The following is an 18,263-nucleotide window of genomic DNA, read 5'->3' on the forward strand; positions in this document are numbered from 1 at the left end:
TATTTTATCTCCAAAACACAGTTTGCGTGTGGTGGGGTTATTTTATCTCCAAAACACAGTTTGCGTGTGGTGGGGTTATTTTATCTCCAAAACACAGTTTGTGTGTGGTGGGATTATTTTATCTCCAAAACACAGTTTGCGTGGTGGGATTATTTTCCACAATGCTACTGCTGGAGCAGCATCCGTCAGAACTGTCACTTTCTGCCAAAAACACATTTGTGATCAGCGTTATGGTGCTGAGGTTCTACAGGACTAAATGATATTTGTAATCAGCGTTATGGTGCTGAGGTTCTACAGGACTAAATTATATTTGTAATCAGCGTTATGGTGCTGAGGTTCTAAAGGACTAAATGATATTTTCCTCAACATGAGTTTGGCTTTGAATGCCTGAATCAACAAACGGAACTATTCTGTACCACAGTGTTATCTAAAGGGGCTGTGTTTGGTCTGAATTAAGATAACCCCACATCATCACATACCCTTCACCATAGCTAGAGATGCATGGTGCTTTTTCCAGTCCAGGCCTATTAGCCTGTTTGATTTGCACCATGCCAATCTCTATGGTGAAGGATATGTGATGATGTGGGGCTATTTGAATTCCAACGGCCAAGGGAACTTTATCAGGATGCATAATATCCCGGATCCATGAAATAGCTGGCCTTTAAGAATAAAAATCTGCCCGCCCCTATGTTAACCCTATGGGCTCTATTATCAGGATCAACTGGGCATTGTCGCAACTCGCAAGTCACTCGCGCTAGTTTCTTTGGGGGCGGTCCTAGCGCAAAAGGCTATAATGACAGCTTGAAAAGTGAACATTGCGCTCAGCGCAAAGTGAAAAGGGGTTGTCTTAATTTAGTTAATTAGTCGTGGGTGTCTTTTGGGCGTAGCATGCTATAAACCAATTAGATTTCACACTCTCATTCCCTTTAAAAGCCTGGCGCATTGTTCATGGCGGAGTTACTCCAGAAGAGACCGACTTGCTCGTGCGTGAGGCTTCCTAAGCCTTCCCAACTTTTATGCTGGGAAATTGTGAAAATAATGTACATGATGTGTGAATATTATTTTCTAACACGGATAGTTCCGGTCCTTGATGATGATTGGCTGAATCGCGTTCGATGCTGTTATAAAATCCAACACAAACATACACCTTGACTGCATTTCGTTAATGCGCTACCACAACTTGCACAAAAGTTAAAGTGGCTGCGTGTCGATGTTGCATGGCAACCATTCCTATGGAAGAAATATGTATTGGCGGAAGAATGATTATCTATGAATACATCGACGTATAGTTACCGTTTTAGAAAAGCAATAAGTCACTCTAGTCCATAGTTTAGGCTACACTGATTTTAGAACAGCTAAGGGGGGTTTTAGGCACTTGCTTACGGTCTCTCGGGGCTTATGACTTAAATAGATTATTTCAGAATGAACGCAGCAGCCGCAGCTGTAGTCAGAAGCTACAGTAGTTCTCACTATTGATCATTATCATTATTACATTTCCCTTGTGTGTGTGTGTGTGTGTGTGTGTGTATTCACACCAAATTGGCATGCCATGCCGTACCCACCCAATATGCACAGCATCCCATTAGCTGCCTGCCATCAGGCTATTTACAATCTTCTATTTTAAGAAAAAGTCAGTCAATACGTTATCAAAATTAACTTAATGCGCTATATAGCTATATCCACGCGCACACATTTCGTCTGAACAGGAGAGATTACGCACGCAGGCGCGCAACTAGGCTACGTGTTGTTTTCTTTTACTCCGCTATCAGCACACAATGTGAAGCTAATTCACTAACTCCTACTCATCATGGATATCGCAAGTTCTTTAAACAAACAAAACAGAAAGGATGGAGGATGGAGGCAGCTAGAGAAGTTATTCCAGATGAGCAATAACAAGGTAGACAGTTGCCAGAACACTACAGCTGTTTAATGCCAGACGTTAAAGGTATGCTAGAACAAAACTAACTGAAGGTAACTTAGCCATAGGGCTGTGTAATGTTGTCTAAATGAGCAGGTCACTGTTAGACTTTATTGTTGTATTATTGCATGTGGATGTTGTTATGCTATGTATGCTACTTTTTGCTGACCAATACACGAACCTAAAACCGAGAAACGGACAAATATTATTTAATTATATTCGGGCTGCGCGCGCTCCTGCTGATGAAAGAAGTGCGCACTGTGCACTCTTCCATATCCCCAAGCCTCATGCGCTCATATAATAGCCTTTCAGCTATGCGCGAGTGATTTCCGACTAGGTTTTTCCTGGTCAGTGGCGCACTTACTTTCTTCATCCATATATTAGCGACTGGCGAGCTTTGCGCCGGACCACACCTCTTCTCTTCACTGACATGCCCGTTAGGGCGCAATATCATCTCCCATTTAGAGAACGTACATTTGCGCTGGACAAATGAAGGATGCGCTCGCAGAGAATAGTAATTAAAGGTTGCGCAAGTGGCGAAAGCTCATTGCGCGACCGGCAAAATCGGGCCCTATGTGTTAAATTCCCATAGGGTTACATAGGGGTCAAATACTTCCTTCCCCCTAGCATTCAAGGAAGAACATTTATTCATTTACGATACATTCTTCAATCACAAGGAAAAATGGTGTCCTTAGCGGTTTTTTACTTATTTTTTTAATGAAGGCATTAAGATCAATTGTCAACTGATGATTTCATATTCCTCTTTTTAGGCAACTTTTTAGCATGGTATCAAATTAGAGGTGGGCATAGATTAATTTTGTTAATCTAGATTAATCTCACTGTAATCTTGAAATTAATCTAGATTAATCTAGATTAATTTTAGGTGCACCAGCGCAAAATTTAGGTGCACCCACATTTTTCATTGCATCGCCTTTAACGCTAAAAGGTCACCTTTTTATTGCTGTCCTTTCATATAATGATTTTTTAACAACAAAAAGTCTAGAAAAAGCTTGAAACACAATAAAAGATTTTTTTCTTTACAAAATTATTTATATAAGTCTATTCTACATACTGAAATGTCTGATATTCATGACAGCACACTTTATGCATATTGCAGCCTACTATTCATATTACAACTCTGCCTCTTTAATTCAGCTGTCTGCTTGAAACCTCAATGTAAACAAAGCCTAGCATAGTTGGCTAGTTTATCATAGTTTACTAGTTGGACTGCTCAGTTTCCCCACGTGTGTTTACTGTTAGTTTCAATGTGGGCTAATACTTTTTCTCCTTTCGAGTTTTGGAGTTGGAAAACATTGGTATTGAGATTATCATCCAACTCATGCAAGAGTGACTTGAATGTAAGAGTTTTAATCAACTTTCTGCAGCAATGATGCTAACCGGAATTTATATTAATTTAGCTAACGTCTTCTATATGCATCATTGCTTTCACGATAGTGAATGTTTTATTTGGATTAAATGTGCATGTCGAGGGGCGGGTCGCGACTCGCGAGTGTCCATTGAGCGCGCACGGGAGAGTGAGGGAGAGGGAGAGGGAGAGCAAGAGAAAGCGGGCCAAGGAGAGGGGGGTTACTTCTATTAGGAATGAGCGATCAGGTGCCGATTCGGGAGGGGTCTGAGCTTATCGTCCATGTTGGGAGGATGTATCATTGGTTACTGTTTGGTAAAGTTGCACGCATAGTCTACAATGACAACTTGTGAAAGAAAGCAGCCGAGCAGCGTCAGGTGCACCAGTGCGACCTAGACTTTTTTCAGGCGCACTCTTAAACATTGGCGTTCGCGCTAAGATATCAAGGTGAAAGTGATCATAGCTTGCGTGGTATAGACCCAGCTCCCAGCCCAACTTTGAGAATAGATTAACGCCGATATTTTTTTTATCGCCCGATAAGAGTTGCACGATAACGCAGCACGTTAACGCCGATAACGGCCCACCACTATATCAAATACATGTTCTCCCCACTGTAGGTTTGAGCTCAACTAACATTGAAATCCATCGGTCTTGAACTCATAGCAATCTGGAACTCAACATGAATTACCCCATAAAAAACAAGTTTAGATATACAGTATAGTACAAACAACAGCAACACAACCCCATGCATATACAGGTAAGAGTGTTACAAGAGTATGGAAATAGATTTGAGCTCAACTAACATTGAAATCAAAAAAATCTTTAACTCTGCCCTCTGGAACTCAACATGTTGAAAGAAAAAGGCTTGTTTTGCACAATCTTTGTGCACCTCCTTCTCTCAAAAATGTACCTTACACTCAGACAGATGAGATACATACACTCTATACAATGGTGAATGTACATGCGCTGTTGTCAGTCAAAATGCTATCAAATTCATTGTGCATTTTAGGATAGGTAGCGTACGTTGATGGCAGTTCCAAAACGGCACCACACATGTGTATGTACCACAGGTCTCCGGGCCAGTCCATCTATTGGGGTGAACATGATCTCCATTTTGTTCACTCAGATTATGTCTGACCGTGTGATTTCTTTTGAAGATCCAGATTGATGGTCGACCTGCTGCGCGTTACTGCCTGACGCACCTCCACCGGTGCCTTTCTTAACAGCCGTCTGAGACCTGCAGCATCCAATCCGCCAACATGTTGTTGAAAGAAACGAAAGCGCTGGCTTTCTCCTTGAGTCAAAGGAGAGGCTTCTAGTAGTTTCAGAAACATTTTGGTTGTTGTTTTTTTTCCCCTCATACATGACCAAGACATGTTGTGGGCTTGTGAATGCATTCTTTAGGAAAGAACCAGCTATCAAGGACATCGTCTCAGATGCATATCTTGGCTTTTGGATTAATTGGATTAATTGTTGTGTGCAACCTTCAGCAGGATGTTTTTTAAATTCTGCTGTGTTAGAAATGCTGTGACATCCACACGATCCAAAAGGTCAATCAGCTCCTCCCTATCCTCCTCTGAAATATCTCCTTTTAAGGCTGTGGTGATCAGGTTCCTGTCTGAGTGATTACATACAGAAGAAGACTTTCAAAAAGCAAATCACTAAAAATAAGTGCCACTGTGAAAGCAGGGGAAAGGCAACAGGGAAAATAGCCATGGTCTTGAAATCCTTTCAGTAGAATTCGGCCAATAATTTCCACTCCTCTTCTAGCCACTTGAACCCTCATGTCCTCCCCTTCAACTCTGTCCAAAAGGCAGCAGACGCATCTCTTGAGACCCTCATGTCCTCCCCTTCAGCTGTGTCCAAAAGCTCTGTCCAAAAGGCAGCAGACGCATCTCTTGAGACCCTCATGTCCTCCCCTTCAACTGTGTCCAAAAGGCAGCAGACACATCTCTTGAGACCCTCATGTCCTCCCCTTCAACTCTGTCCAAAAGGCAGCAGACGCATCTCTTGAGACCCTCATGTCCTCCCCTTCAGCTGTGTCCAAAAGCTCTGTCCAAAAGGCAGCAGACGCATCTCTTGAGACCCCATCTATGTCAGCTCCATTTTCATCTATGTAAGTGTATGTCAGTTGGTGTTTGAGAAGTGCTGAATCCTTAAATTGGTCTATCATCTCCTCCAGAAGATTGACCCTATGAAGTTTTATGGTGATATTCACAACATCATATGAAGCTGTAGAACTACCTGCAACATCACCTACAAATGCTGACTCTGGAGTAATGTTTGCTGTGTATGTTGGGGGTGAGGAGGGGGTAGGTTTGTATGGCAATGTGCCAGCCATTTCTTCTCCAATATAGGGGCCAAGTATCACATCTGAGGTGTCATGCTCTGTGTATGCCTCTACATAAGGAACAGGTTGCTCATCTCCATTCATTTGCACTGCACCCATGTTCACATTTCCCCAGCACGTTCTTCATCCTCCTCCTTATCTTTAGGGGTGCACATTCTTCATTCTCCTCTTTATCTTTAGGGGTGCACGTTCATCATCCTCCTCCTTATCTTTAGGGGTGCTAGTGCACATTCTTCATCCTCCTCCTTATCTTTAGGGGTGCTAGTGCACGTTCATCATCCTCCTCCTTATCTTTAGGGGTGCACACTCTTCATTCTCCTCTTTATCTTTAGGGGTGCACATTCTTCATCCTCCTCCTTATCTTTAGGGGTGCTAGTGCACGTTCATCATCCTCCTCCTTATCTTTAGGGGTGCACACTCTTCATTCTCCTCTTTATCTTTAGGGGTGCACATTCTTCATCCTCCTCCTTATCTTTAGGGGTGCTAGTGCACGTTCATCATCCTCCTCCTTATCTTTAGGGGTGCACACTCTTCATTCTCCTCTTTATCTTTAGGGGTGCACATTCTTCATCCTCCTCCTTATCTTTAGGGGTGCTAGTGCACGTTCATCATCCTCCTCCTTATCTTTAGGGGTGCAAGTGCACGTTCATCATCCTCCTCTTTATCTTTAGGGGTGCCAGTGCACGTTCCTCCTCCTTATCTTTAGGGGTGCTAGTGTAGTTCCTCCTCCTTATCTTTAGGGGTGCCAGTGCACAGGTGAAATCTCACCACTCCCATTCCTAGTATGCTGTCCAGTTCTCCGACTGTAATGGCCTCCTGGTTATTAGGGTCATCATCACTGCCCATCTTGTTGATTATTTTGTACTTGCACCGTGATGTTGCAGACAGAAGCTTGATGCTGCAATCCTATCTCTATAAGTTGGGAGCCAGAGCATCATCCATGCCATCAATAACAGTGGCATCAATCCTATCTCCATAAGTTGAGAACATTAGGCTAGGCATTGCACAGACCCTGCTAGGTCAAAAGGTTTCACGTATTATCTTTACTGGTTGGAGAATGGTGTCTGTAATTCGATTCTAGCGTGATTTTCTCCCTCACAGTTAGAGTGTAGCTACCATTACTGGGCTGGTTAGCAAAATGAACCAGCAGCAGCCACCGCAAGCTAACCACAAACAACGTTTGAATTAGACGGTGGGTGTTAAAGAAAAACAAACACTTATGGTCTTGCTCCATTCTAAGAAGACATTCTTCGGGTACTCCACCAACTCGTAAAAATCTGTGAAGTGGGCCCCAGCCGTGGTGCGACTGTCTGGGGCACCTGCACCACACGCCGGCGACCCGGGTTCGATTCCCGCCCCGTGGTCCTTTCCGGATCCCACCCCGACTCTCTCTCCCACTCACTTCCTGTCATTCTCTCTACTGTCCTGTCCAATTAAAGGCATAAAAAGCCCCAAAAAATAATCTTAATAAAAAAATCTGTGAAGTGGAGAATCCACATTCTGAGCCATGCCGACATTCTCTCACTGGAACACTCTGCCAGTTGGAGAAGCATGCCTTGAAAGACAGGCCTATGACTTGAATTCTAAACTATAACGTTATTATGAAATAACGTAATGATTTCATATAATAACGTAGTAAATATCTTGTAAAAAGTTGAAAATATTATATCTTGAAATAACATGATATTTTCATGTTATAACGTGAAAATATCATTATCATGAAATAACGAGATAATTTCATCTAATAACATGATACTATATCTTGTTTAAACGTGAAAAAGATCTTGTTAGAAACCTTCACATAATTGCTTGATACTGAGCCTTATTTTTTTTTGCGTGTGTGTGACAGCAATACACCACCGTATAAATAAAACAATATCCAAAAACATTTCTACTGAAATTACTTGGAAAACAAATTGTAAAAAAAATATTTCTGAAAATTCATTAAAATGGTGGATATGGCGTTTTGGAACCAAACTCTTCACATAAACATAAATGGATTAATACATGTTTACAGTACGAGATGTAGGTAGGTTCTCCAGTAAACTCATTGACGCTGCGCGTGACCAGTTCAATGTAGAAATAAATAATACTGTTTACATCTGTGAGGTCACAGAGCAAAGCTTCTATGTGGGAGCAGAGGTTCTATGAGGTCACAAAGACTAAGCGTCCCTCAGTGAGGTCACCCAGAATAACAGTAGCATCGGGCGGGTCACACAGAGGTCAGTGCGTCTGGTCCGTAGCTATCAGCTGTTTATAATTCCATGGGCCTAATGAGTGTGCACTGCAGAGACCTCTGATATGGACATACACACACACACACACACACACACACACACACACACACACACACACACACACACACACCTCTGATATGGACATAAACACACACACACACACACACACACCTCTGATATGGACATACACACACACACACACACACACCTCTGATATGGACATGTGTTAGTCTGGCCAACAGGATAACACGCACGCACAAACACACATATGCCCATGCGTGTGTGTGGCAGACACACACACACACACACACACACACATATACAGTTATTAGTGATGGTTATGTATTTGGTTACTATAGTGATGGTTATGGTATTTGGTTTCTATAGTGATGGTTCTGATTGTTTGCTAATTTCCAACAACTAGACTTTTTACTCCGCTGCTACCCGCAAACAGATATGACTCGTTTGAATACCATGCCATCACAGTAACTGCCCCAGTAAAACTCTATATGCTTGTCATCTACCGCCCACCAGGCCAACTAGGTGCTTTTCTGGACGAGATGGACACTCTGCTGTCCTCCATCCCTGAGCAAGACCATCCGCTACTCCTCGGCGATAATAACATCCACTTAGACGCTCCAGGCTCAGCAGACTTCTTGGCCCTGGCACACTCGTTCAACCTCGAACTGGCTCGCAGTCCACCCACTCACAAAGCTGGCAAAGAGCTTGATCTGATCCTCACCCGGAACTGCATCACAGACTCCCTCATGGTAACACCTCTCCATCTCTCCGACCATTTCTTCATTAGTTTTTATGTCAGCCTGACGGAACAACCCCCGACCCCTCGACCGATGGTCACGTTCCGCCGCAACATCCGCAACCTGACTCCAGCCCACTTCTCCTCTGCAGTCGCCTCCAACCTACCTCCACTCAACTCCTTCTCCACTCTGGAGGTCAACGATGCCACGGACTCGCTCTGCTCCACACTGAGCTCGTGTCTGGACAAACTGTGCCCTCTAACTACAAGGCCAGCGCGATCCAAACACTCCCATCCATGGCTAACTGACACCCTACACTCACAGCGGACCAAACTCAGTGCAGCAGAGAGGCACAAAGCAAAGACAACAGATGACCTCAAACACTACCAGACACTCCTTTCCTCTTTCTCAACCAGCATCACGGCTGCTAAAACAGACTTCTACAATGACAAGATCAACAACGCCACAGACTCCCGGAAACTCTTCTCAACCTTCAAAACACTACTCAACCCTCAGCCACCTCCTCCTTCGCAGACATCCTTGCCTCATTTTTTACAAACAAAGTGGCGGCAATCAGCAGTCAATTCTCTTCATCAGATAACTCTCCTCAATTCTCTTCACCAGGCGCAGTTGCTAAAACCTCTCAATCTCTACCGGCTTCTGGAACACCCCTTTCAACATTTACGCCTCTCTCTGAGAGTGAGGTAGCTAGACTCCTGACATGCAGCCGTCCTACCACATGTGCGTTGGACCGCATACCGACGAACCTGCTTCAGTCCATCGGCCCGACCGTCACACCATGTGATCAATGCCTCCCTAACATCCGGCACGTTCCCAGCAGCGTTCAAGGCGGCCCAGGTTACACCTCTACTTAAGAAACCTTCACTCGACACGGCTCAAGTCGAGAACTACCGTCCTGTTTCGCTACTGCCTTTCCTGTCTAAAGGTATAGAGCGAGCAGTTTCTAAACAAGTCTCTGAATTCCTTTCACAGAATAATCTTCTGGATCCAAATCAATCTGGATTCAAGACCGGCCACTCCACCGGTGTGATATTGACTTAAAGTGTGTTGAAACATGATACCGAGTGTGAGCGTTTGTCTCAGAGCTGATCTCAACCTGCCCCCTGCACTCAGAAATCTGCCGCTCGTTAGCCGATGCTATCAACAGGTTTTCAATGGGAATGCTTCGGCATCGGGTTAACCATGCAAATAAATCACTGTTTTACACCATTTATGAGGCTCAAAGTAGCTCCACACTTTATTGGTAGACTTTAACTAGCATTACACTGCACACGTTAACTGGCACTACACTGCAGACGGTAACTAGCACTACACTGCACACGGTAACTAGCACTACACTGCACACGGTAACTAGCACTACACTGCAGACGTTAACTAGCATTACACCGCAGACGTTGACTAGCATTACACTGCGGACGTTGACTAGCGATTTAAACAGCTAATTTCTGCTGTTTTTATGGGACAACTGATCATAGCATTCTCCCGTTTATGCATCTCGTTAACTTTTGTTTTTGCATGCAACACCCCTTGTTGATGACGCACCCTTGGTTCGGTTCAAGACTGGAGGAAATGTGGGCTGGTTCACTAGATAGCACCACGGTTCAAAGACTTTCGACTGCACCAGTTCAACAGCAGGTTTACTTTTGGTGGAAAAGCGCCTTGTGTGATTTGGCAACACTACAGTCGTCGGCCTCTTGTCTGGTGGAGAGGGTCCAACCCAGAGGGATCACTGTGTGCTTTGGGAACACGACAGTGAAGGAGAGGAAGGCCCTGCAGTGTATTAGGGTTGTATAGAGCATCAGTGACACACACACACACACACACACACACACACACCACTCCCCTCTATAGACACCTTGTTCACACAGGGCTGCAGGAACTAACTGGAAGGACCCACAGCATCCTGTTTAGATGGAGAGAGTCCCCATACCGACTGAGCTGTCCTCAAGGACCCACAGCATCCTGCATACTCTCTGTTTAGATACCAACTGTGGCACCACCAACAGAGAGCGTCAGAATCAGCAGGAAGAGGCTGGCGGAGGATATTTAGCATGCAGTGAAATACTCACCCACAGTGCTACATGCAGCTCTTATGCTACAAACACACACCAAACACAGTCAGGAAGAACGGGGAAAACTGGCCTCTTGCCTCACACATGCCATGCTACCCAAGATTATTCAGGGTTGTACTGTGCTACATGCAAAATATGTCGCACAAGCTGCAAAAAATCAGTCCGCACTTTGGACGATTTATCCACTTAGCACCAATGACACCTTATTACAAATGTGTTCCAGACCAGTGGTTCCCAACCTGGGGTCCGTGGAACCCCATTAGGGGGCGCCGGAGATCGCAGGGGGTCCACACAGTGTTGCCTGGGCTGAGGTTGTGAGGTTACCAAAATTAAATGTATGAAATTCCAATCACACAACCAATTAGATAGTCAAAACTCTATATAATCCAAATTAAAACATTTTTTTGTTCCACATTTAAATTCATGTAGCTGTTTATTACCTCTGACCTCTGAACCTTCAGATCGGGCTAGCCATCGGTAATTCATCCCTGGACCCCGATTGTTGAATAAAACAGTCTTGTGTGTGTATGCAGGTAGGAGTTTGGTTAGGGGGCCCTGGCTTGTTTTAGACACAGACAAGAGGGCCCTCAAGGAAAAAAGGTTGAGAAACACTGGTCTAGACTGTTCTGATTCTGATTCCATCAACCTCTGTAGCACCAGTGCTATGATATATGTAGCCCTGCTATAGCTGATATATTTATATATGTAGCCTTGCTATAGCTGATATATTTATATGTGTAGACCCGTGTAGCCCTGCAATAGCTGAGATAGCTGATACATTTATATGTGTAGTCCTGCTATAGCTGATATATTTATATGTGTAGACCTGTGTAGCCCTGCTATAGCTGATATATTTATATGTGTAGTTCTGCTATAGCTGATATATTTATATATGTAGTCCTGCTATAGCTGATATATTTATATATTATAAATGAATATGTATATGTGTAGATGACTTGTCTTTTCTTTTCATCTTGTGTACTCCCTGTTATCTACCTCTACCTATGCTGTAACTATCTCTACATCATCTGTTTGAATACTGTATATTCTATATTAGATGTTTTGCGTTTTCATGTACTGATAATTCCTCGACATCACATTTTCTAATTTCATATTGTTCTTTCTATCTTTGTGACTGAGACCCACACAAGAATTCCACAAGTTTTGCCCCTGGACAAATGGCAAATAAAGAACTCACCTGAACTGAGAGCTGGCCTTGTGTGACTCCCCCCCCCCCCCCCCTCCTTACTGAGCAAACTGGAAGATAAAAAATAATCACAGATATTAAAGGAGATATAACACACACACACACACACACACACACACACACACACACACACACAGACATACACACTCTTCTGGGGAAAGGTTGACATGACCCAAGCAGACTTTCTGGCATCTCAAATAATGAGAAAAATCTGGTGTCCATTAAAGAAACTCAACTAATAATTCTTGTGTTCTGTGGTCTAACAGTGTGTGTGTGTGTGTGTGTGTATGTGTGTGTGTGTGTGTGTGTGTGTGTGTGTGTGTGTGTGTGTGTGTGTGTGTGTGTGTGTGTGTGTGTGTGTGTGAAAGAGAGAGAGAGAGATTGTGTGAGAGAGAGATTGTGTGAGAGTTTATAACAAGTGTCCTTTAATGAGTCAATATGTACCTCCTGATTGTGTGCTGTGTGTGTGTGCTGTGTGTGTGTGTGTGTGTGTGTGTGTGTGTGTGTGTGTGTGTGTGTGTGTGTGTGTGTGTGTGTGTGTGTGTCCAGGGCTCAGGGTATAAAAGATCACCCCCTCAGACAGGCACTGGTGTGTTTGTCTACCAGGTAAGAGACGCTACACCTCACACACACACACACACAGACACTATTGTGTTGCTTCTCAGGTCAATCATGAAGCTCTCCTGGTGTGTGTGTGTGTGTGTGGTGATATTGTTGTTTGACATTGTGATGATGGTCATTTTATTTACTGTTTCTTTGATGGACATCAAGTCTTTGTTGTGTGTGTCTGTGTGTATAATGTGTGTGTAATGTGTGTGTGTTTGCATTACAGTGCCCTCCAAAAGTATTAGAACGCATGCTTAAAGTTAAATATAAAATCATCTTTTGGAAATGTATCTTTATGCCTTAAATGAAACAATGAGGAACTATTCAATATTAGCTGTTAGCTAATTAGCTGGTTTCATTCTCATTGAGCTCAATGCAATTCAAACTAGCTAATTAGCCAATATATAATATAATATAATATAATATAATATAATAACTGACATAAAGCATGCTTTACTCTTAGTATGTTAAGGGTATAGTGTTGACATGGGGTTATTTGAATTCCAAAGGCCAAGGGGACTTTATCAGGGTGCATAGTGTCCTGGATCCATGAAATAACTGGCCTTTAAAAATAAAAATAAAAATCCCCTATGGGAATTTAACATGGGCGTTCCAATGTGTGGTGTGTGTGTGTGTGTGTGTGTGTGTGTGTGTGTGTGTGTGTGTTTTCAGATCAACCATGAAGTTCTCTTGTGCTCTCCTGTTGCTTAGTGCCTGCCTGCCAGTCTGTAAGTCTTAGTGTGAGTGTGTGTGTGTGTGTGTGTGTGTGTGTATAATGTGTAGTGTGTGTATGTGTGTGTGTGTGTGTGTATAATGTGTAGTGTGTGTGTGTGTGTGTGTGTGTGTGTGTGAGTGTAATGTGTCTGTGTGTGTATGAGTGTGTAATGTGTAAATGTATATGTGTGTGTGTGTAATGTGTATACTGTATGTAAATGTGTAATGTGTGTGTGTAATGCGTGTATGTAAATGTGTAATGTGTGTGTGTGTAATGTGTATATGTGTGTGTAATGTGTGTGTGTGTGTGTGTGTGTGTGTGTGTGTGTGTGTGTGTGTGTGTGTGTTGCAGTGCTGGCTGGTGTCCCCAGGTCCAAGCGTTCCCTGTGGGATCTGAGGGAGTTGATCGCGTGTGCTCTGCCCTCCAGTTGGCCTGTCTGGGACTTTACTGACTACGGCTGCTACTGCGGCAAGGGAGGATCCGGCACCGCCGTCGACCAGCTGGACAGGTCTGAACCCACTAGGGTTAGGGTCTTAATCTACTGTGATTAGGGGTCTGAACCCACTGGGATTAGGGTCCTAATCTACTGTGATTAGGGGTCTGAACCCACTTGGATTAGGGTCCTAATCTACTAGGATTAGGGTCCTAATCTACTGGGATTAGGGTCTTAATATACTGGGATTAGGGTCTGAATCTATTTGGATTAGGGTCTTAATATACTGGGATTAGGATCTTTATATACTGGGATTAGAGTCTACTGGGGTTAGGGTCCTAATCTACTGGGAATAGGGTCTTAATATACTGGGATTAGGGTCTGTATCTACTTGGATTAGGGTTTTAATATACTGGGATTAGGGTCTTAATATACTGGGATTAGAGTCTACTGGGGTTAGGGTCCTAATCTTCTGGGATTGGGGTCTGAATCTACTTGGATTAGGGTTTTAATATACTGGGGTTAGGGTCCTAATCTACTGGAATTAGGGTGCTAGTCTACTGGGGTTAGGGTCCTAATCTACTGGGGTTATAGTCCTAATCTATTGGGGTTAGGTCTGAATCTGGGGATAAGGTCTGAACCTACTGGTCTAGATGTAAAGAGACCTGAAAAGGCTGAGACACACCAACCAGATTTTCGGTCATCGGATGTCGTCAGGCAGTCGGGCAAGGTCGGGGACTCAAATTAGTTGGAGGAGCAGTCGGTGTTCATTTTGCCCTTCTAAACATCTCAGATTAATATGACCATCGCTAGGTAGCAAGGACTTTGGCTAAACTAGCCATTAGCCCTACATTCAGCCATGTAAATTATGAACCCATTTTCTCAAACTATCCTAAAATATGTTTGCTAGTACCAGTAGACTGCCACATAGTTGCTGAATGTATGTTATGTAAGGGATAATGTATAGAACGCTGGTCATTATCGGGAAAATAAGGACCGACAGGGCGAACCGGACCCCGACGCAAAGGTCCTTATTTTCCCGATAATGACCTGCGTTCTATACATTATCCCTTAATGTGTGTGTGTGTGTATGTGTGTGTGTGTGTGTGTGTGTTTGTGTGTAGGTGCTGTGAGACTCATGATCATTGCTACAGTGCCGCTATGGCCCTGCCTGCCTGCAGTTCTGCATTGGACTTGGACAACCCCTACACCCACGGATACTACTACCAGTGTGATGAGGCCACCAAGACCATCAGCTGCCTGGGTAACACACACACACACACACACACACACACACACACACACACACACACACACACACACACACACACACACAACCCCTACACCCACGGATACTACTACCAGTGTGATAAGGCCACCAAGACCATCAGCTGCCTGGGTAACACACACATACACACACACACACACACACACACACACACACACACACACACACACACACACATTCACGCACTCACTCGGCTGGGTAATATACTCTCACACACACACACACACACACACACACAAAACTGTTTTTTTTGAGTAGATCTTTCCCTCTCTTCTCCAGCTTAGAGTGACACATGGCCCCCCTTTTCTCTCTCCCCCACCTCTCTCTCCCCCATCCCCCTCCCTCCCCCATCCCTCCCTCCATCTCTCCCCCCCCTCTCTCCCTCCCTCATCTCTCCCCCCCCCCCTCTCTTCCTCCCTCATCTCTCCCCCCCCCCCTCTCTCTCTCTCTCCCCCTCTCTCCGCTGCAGCTAAGAATGACGCATGCCAGATGTTCATCTGTGAGTGTGATAAGCACCTGGCTGAGTGCATGAGCACTGCTCCTTACGTAAAGGCTCACGACCACTACGACCAGGCCCTGTGCCACCAGCACAGCTAAACGCCACACCTGCCATGGCCTCAGGGTGTGTGTGTGTGTGTGTGTGTGTGTGTGTGTGTGTGTGTGCCACCAGCACAGCAGAGCACCAAGACACGCCCACCTCCAGAGCAAGACCACGCCCCTGGATAAGCCACGCCCACAGGGTCATGACTCAAAAATAATAAAGTCAAACGTCCATTTCACAGCATGTCTCAGATGCCTTTGATACACACACACACATACACACACAGCACGTCTTAGACGCCTTTGTTACACACACACACACACACACACACACACTAGCCTACATGAACATAATTAGGTTTCATTCGGTTTTAGGAAAATAGTCACGCATAGTTCAAGGATACATGTTTTCATTAAATAACGTGAATGTTCAAAAAACTAACAACGGTAAAGACAAACATTTCCGGTGTAATAGAAAAGATGAGTGTCCAGCAATGTTTAACTGGCTGGGTGCTTAACTTATTCTTCCATGACTTGTCTTGGAGTTTGGCAGCCTATATCTGTTACATCCAATGAGTGACAACCAGTGCTCAAAATAAAACGTTCCGATATTCTCCTGATAACGTTAGTGGAATGGATTTAATGTGAACGTAGCCTACATAAAAAGACGCAGTGGCTATATGGTACAGCGCACATTTGCAATGAAAATGCTCCGTCTTTTTAAAGCAGATGCAGCCTACACCTAATCGTGGTTAAATACATCATTTAGACAACTGAATCAGTAGGATACCACTTTTGTTTTATAGAAGTCTACCAGGCCTATGTCAAATGCAGGCTCGGGTGAAGCTGGAAGGAATTTAACGCACGGTTTCCACACTGTGTTTAGCCTATCAACCGTGATAATAATAATATTTGAAATGAACACGGTAAATGTTATAGTCAACATTTTTATCATGGTTTACCGTTTCACCGGTAGCCTAATCGTTACATAGTCACCAACTGATAACGAACAGATTGAAGAAAAAGAAGAATGGATTTGGAGTGACATTTCTCGCGTGTGTGTGAGAGCGCAAGGTTGATGCTGAAACCGTGAGTGTCCAGCCAGGTTACGCACCTTGTGTTGTCAACCTTGAAATTTGTATGCGCAAAAATGTTACTATACTTTGATCCACTTGGTGTGGATTCATTTTAGGAGCAAAATGCGAATGAAAGCGTTGAAATCAGTACTCGCACGTGTGTGAGCATTTTAAATGTTATACTCGCACTAATATATTTTTACTCGCATTTGCGACGACCTGCTCGCAGTGTACAGCCCTGCTCTCACCAAAGACTTTATTTCTTGTTTAGAGAGTTATGGTTGTCAGCAACATACCACTTTTCCCACACACTCCAAAGGACACATCCTGGACTTAATCTGCTGCTCTAGGGCCACCCCTTTTGACCTTGATGAACTCCCACAACTGACCTCTTTCTCCTCTCTTTCACAGCGAAACTCACCCTCTCTTTCACTAAAAAAACGCGTCTCATTTCTTTTGGTAATATTTAGAATATCAACCCTGCTACTCTCACCTCAGGCATCCACGCCTCTCACCTCCCTGACCTCCACCATCTCTCCACGCCGGGTGATCCGCTTTCTCACTACAACGCTGGACTCTTGATTCCCTCACTCCACTAAAAAACAGATCTGTTTCTTCTCACTACAACGCTGGACTCCATAATGTTCTTGATTCCCTCGCTCCACTAAAAAACAGTTCTGTTTCCTTCTCCATTTCTGCTCCTTGGTTCACCCCGACCTTCGTCTCATGAAAGCCAAAGGTCGGCAACTTGAACGACTCCATAGAAAAACTGGTCTCACTGTTCACAAAGAAATGTACAACAACCATATAAGGACTCGATTGCCAGCACGAAACCCCACTACTACTCCAGTATAATCACTGCCAATAAAGGCAACTCTAAGCCACTATTCTCCCTACTAAACAGCATCACCCAACCCCCAGAGACCCTAAGCCACTATTCTCCCTGCTAAACAACATCACCCAACCCCCAGAGACCCTAAGCCACTATTCTCCCTACTAAATAATATCACCCAACCCCCAGAGACCCTAAGCCACTATTCTCCCTACTAAATAATATCACCCAACCCCAGGACTCTCTCCCCCCTCACTTGTACACAACCTCCTTCTGCAACTCTTTAATGTCATTTCTCATTGCAAAAATCCAGAACATTCACCAGCACCTTGGAACAACCCCTCACCTCAGCATCCCTTCCACACACTCACTATCCTCCTTGCAGCTCCCCACTCTCTCAGAAATCACAGGACTCATTCAGAAAGCCAAACTTTCCACCTGTCAACTTGACCCCCTCCCCACGCAAAACCAGCCTCCCCTCCCTTGCCCCCCTCCCCACGCAAAACCAGCCTCCCGTCCCTTGCCCCCCTCCCCACGCAAACCCATCCTCCCCTCCCTTGCCCCCCTCCCCACGCAAAACCAGCCTCCCCTCCCTTGCCCCCCTCCCCACGCAAACCCATCCTCCCCTCCCTTGCCCCCCTCCCCACGCAAACCCATCCTCCCCTCCCTTGCCCCCCTCATTTCTGCCCTCATCCGCTCCTCCCTAGCCACTGGAACTGTTCCTACATCCTTCAAAACTGCTGCCATGACCCCAATTTTAAATAACAAAAACTGGTGCAGACCCCTCTGACTTCAACAACTTCTGTCCTATATCGAATCTACCCTTCATCTCCAAAATCCTTGT

The 18,263-nt window shown here is 44.5% G+C and overlaps 1 protein-coding gene across 2 annotated transcripts; it reads left to right on the forward strand.

Moving 5' to 3' along the window:
• Positions 1-5,197: 5,197 nt before the first annotated feature.
• Positions 5,198-15,768, forward strand: LOC134079238 (phospholipase A2-like). Of its 2 annotated transcripts, XM_062535475.1 has the most exons (6): positions 5,198-5,400; positions 12,479-12,535; positions 13,208-13,263; positions 13,602-13,758; positions 14,808-14,947; positions 15,441-15,768. In XM_062535475.1, the coding sequence occupies exons 1-6, from the start codon at positions 5,306-5,308 to the stop codon at positions 15,566-15,568; spliced, it is 633 nt and encodes a 210-aa protein (XP_062391459.1). In that variant the 5' UTR covers positions 5,198-5,305; the 3' UTR covers positions 15,569-15,768. The 2 variants fall into 2 exon arrangements, with proteins under 2 accessions (XP_062391459.1, XP_062391460.1); XM_062535476.1 differs by lacking the exons at positions 5,198-5,400; positions 12,479-12,535 and adding an exon at positions 8,592-8,641.
• The last annotated feature ends 2,495 nt before the right edge of the window (positions 15,769-18,263 follow it).

The sequence above is a fragment of the Sardina pilchardus genome, chromosome 4 (genome assembly GCF_963854185.1).
Source record: "Sardina pilchardus chromosome 4, fSarPil1.1, whole genome shotgun sequence".
NCBI lineage: Eukaryota > Metazoa > Chordata > Actinopteri > Clupeiformes > Clupeidae > Sardina > Sardina pilchardus.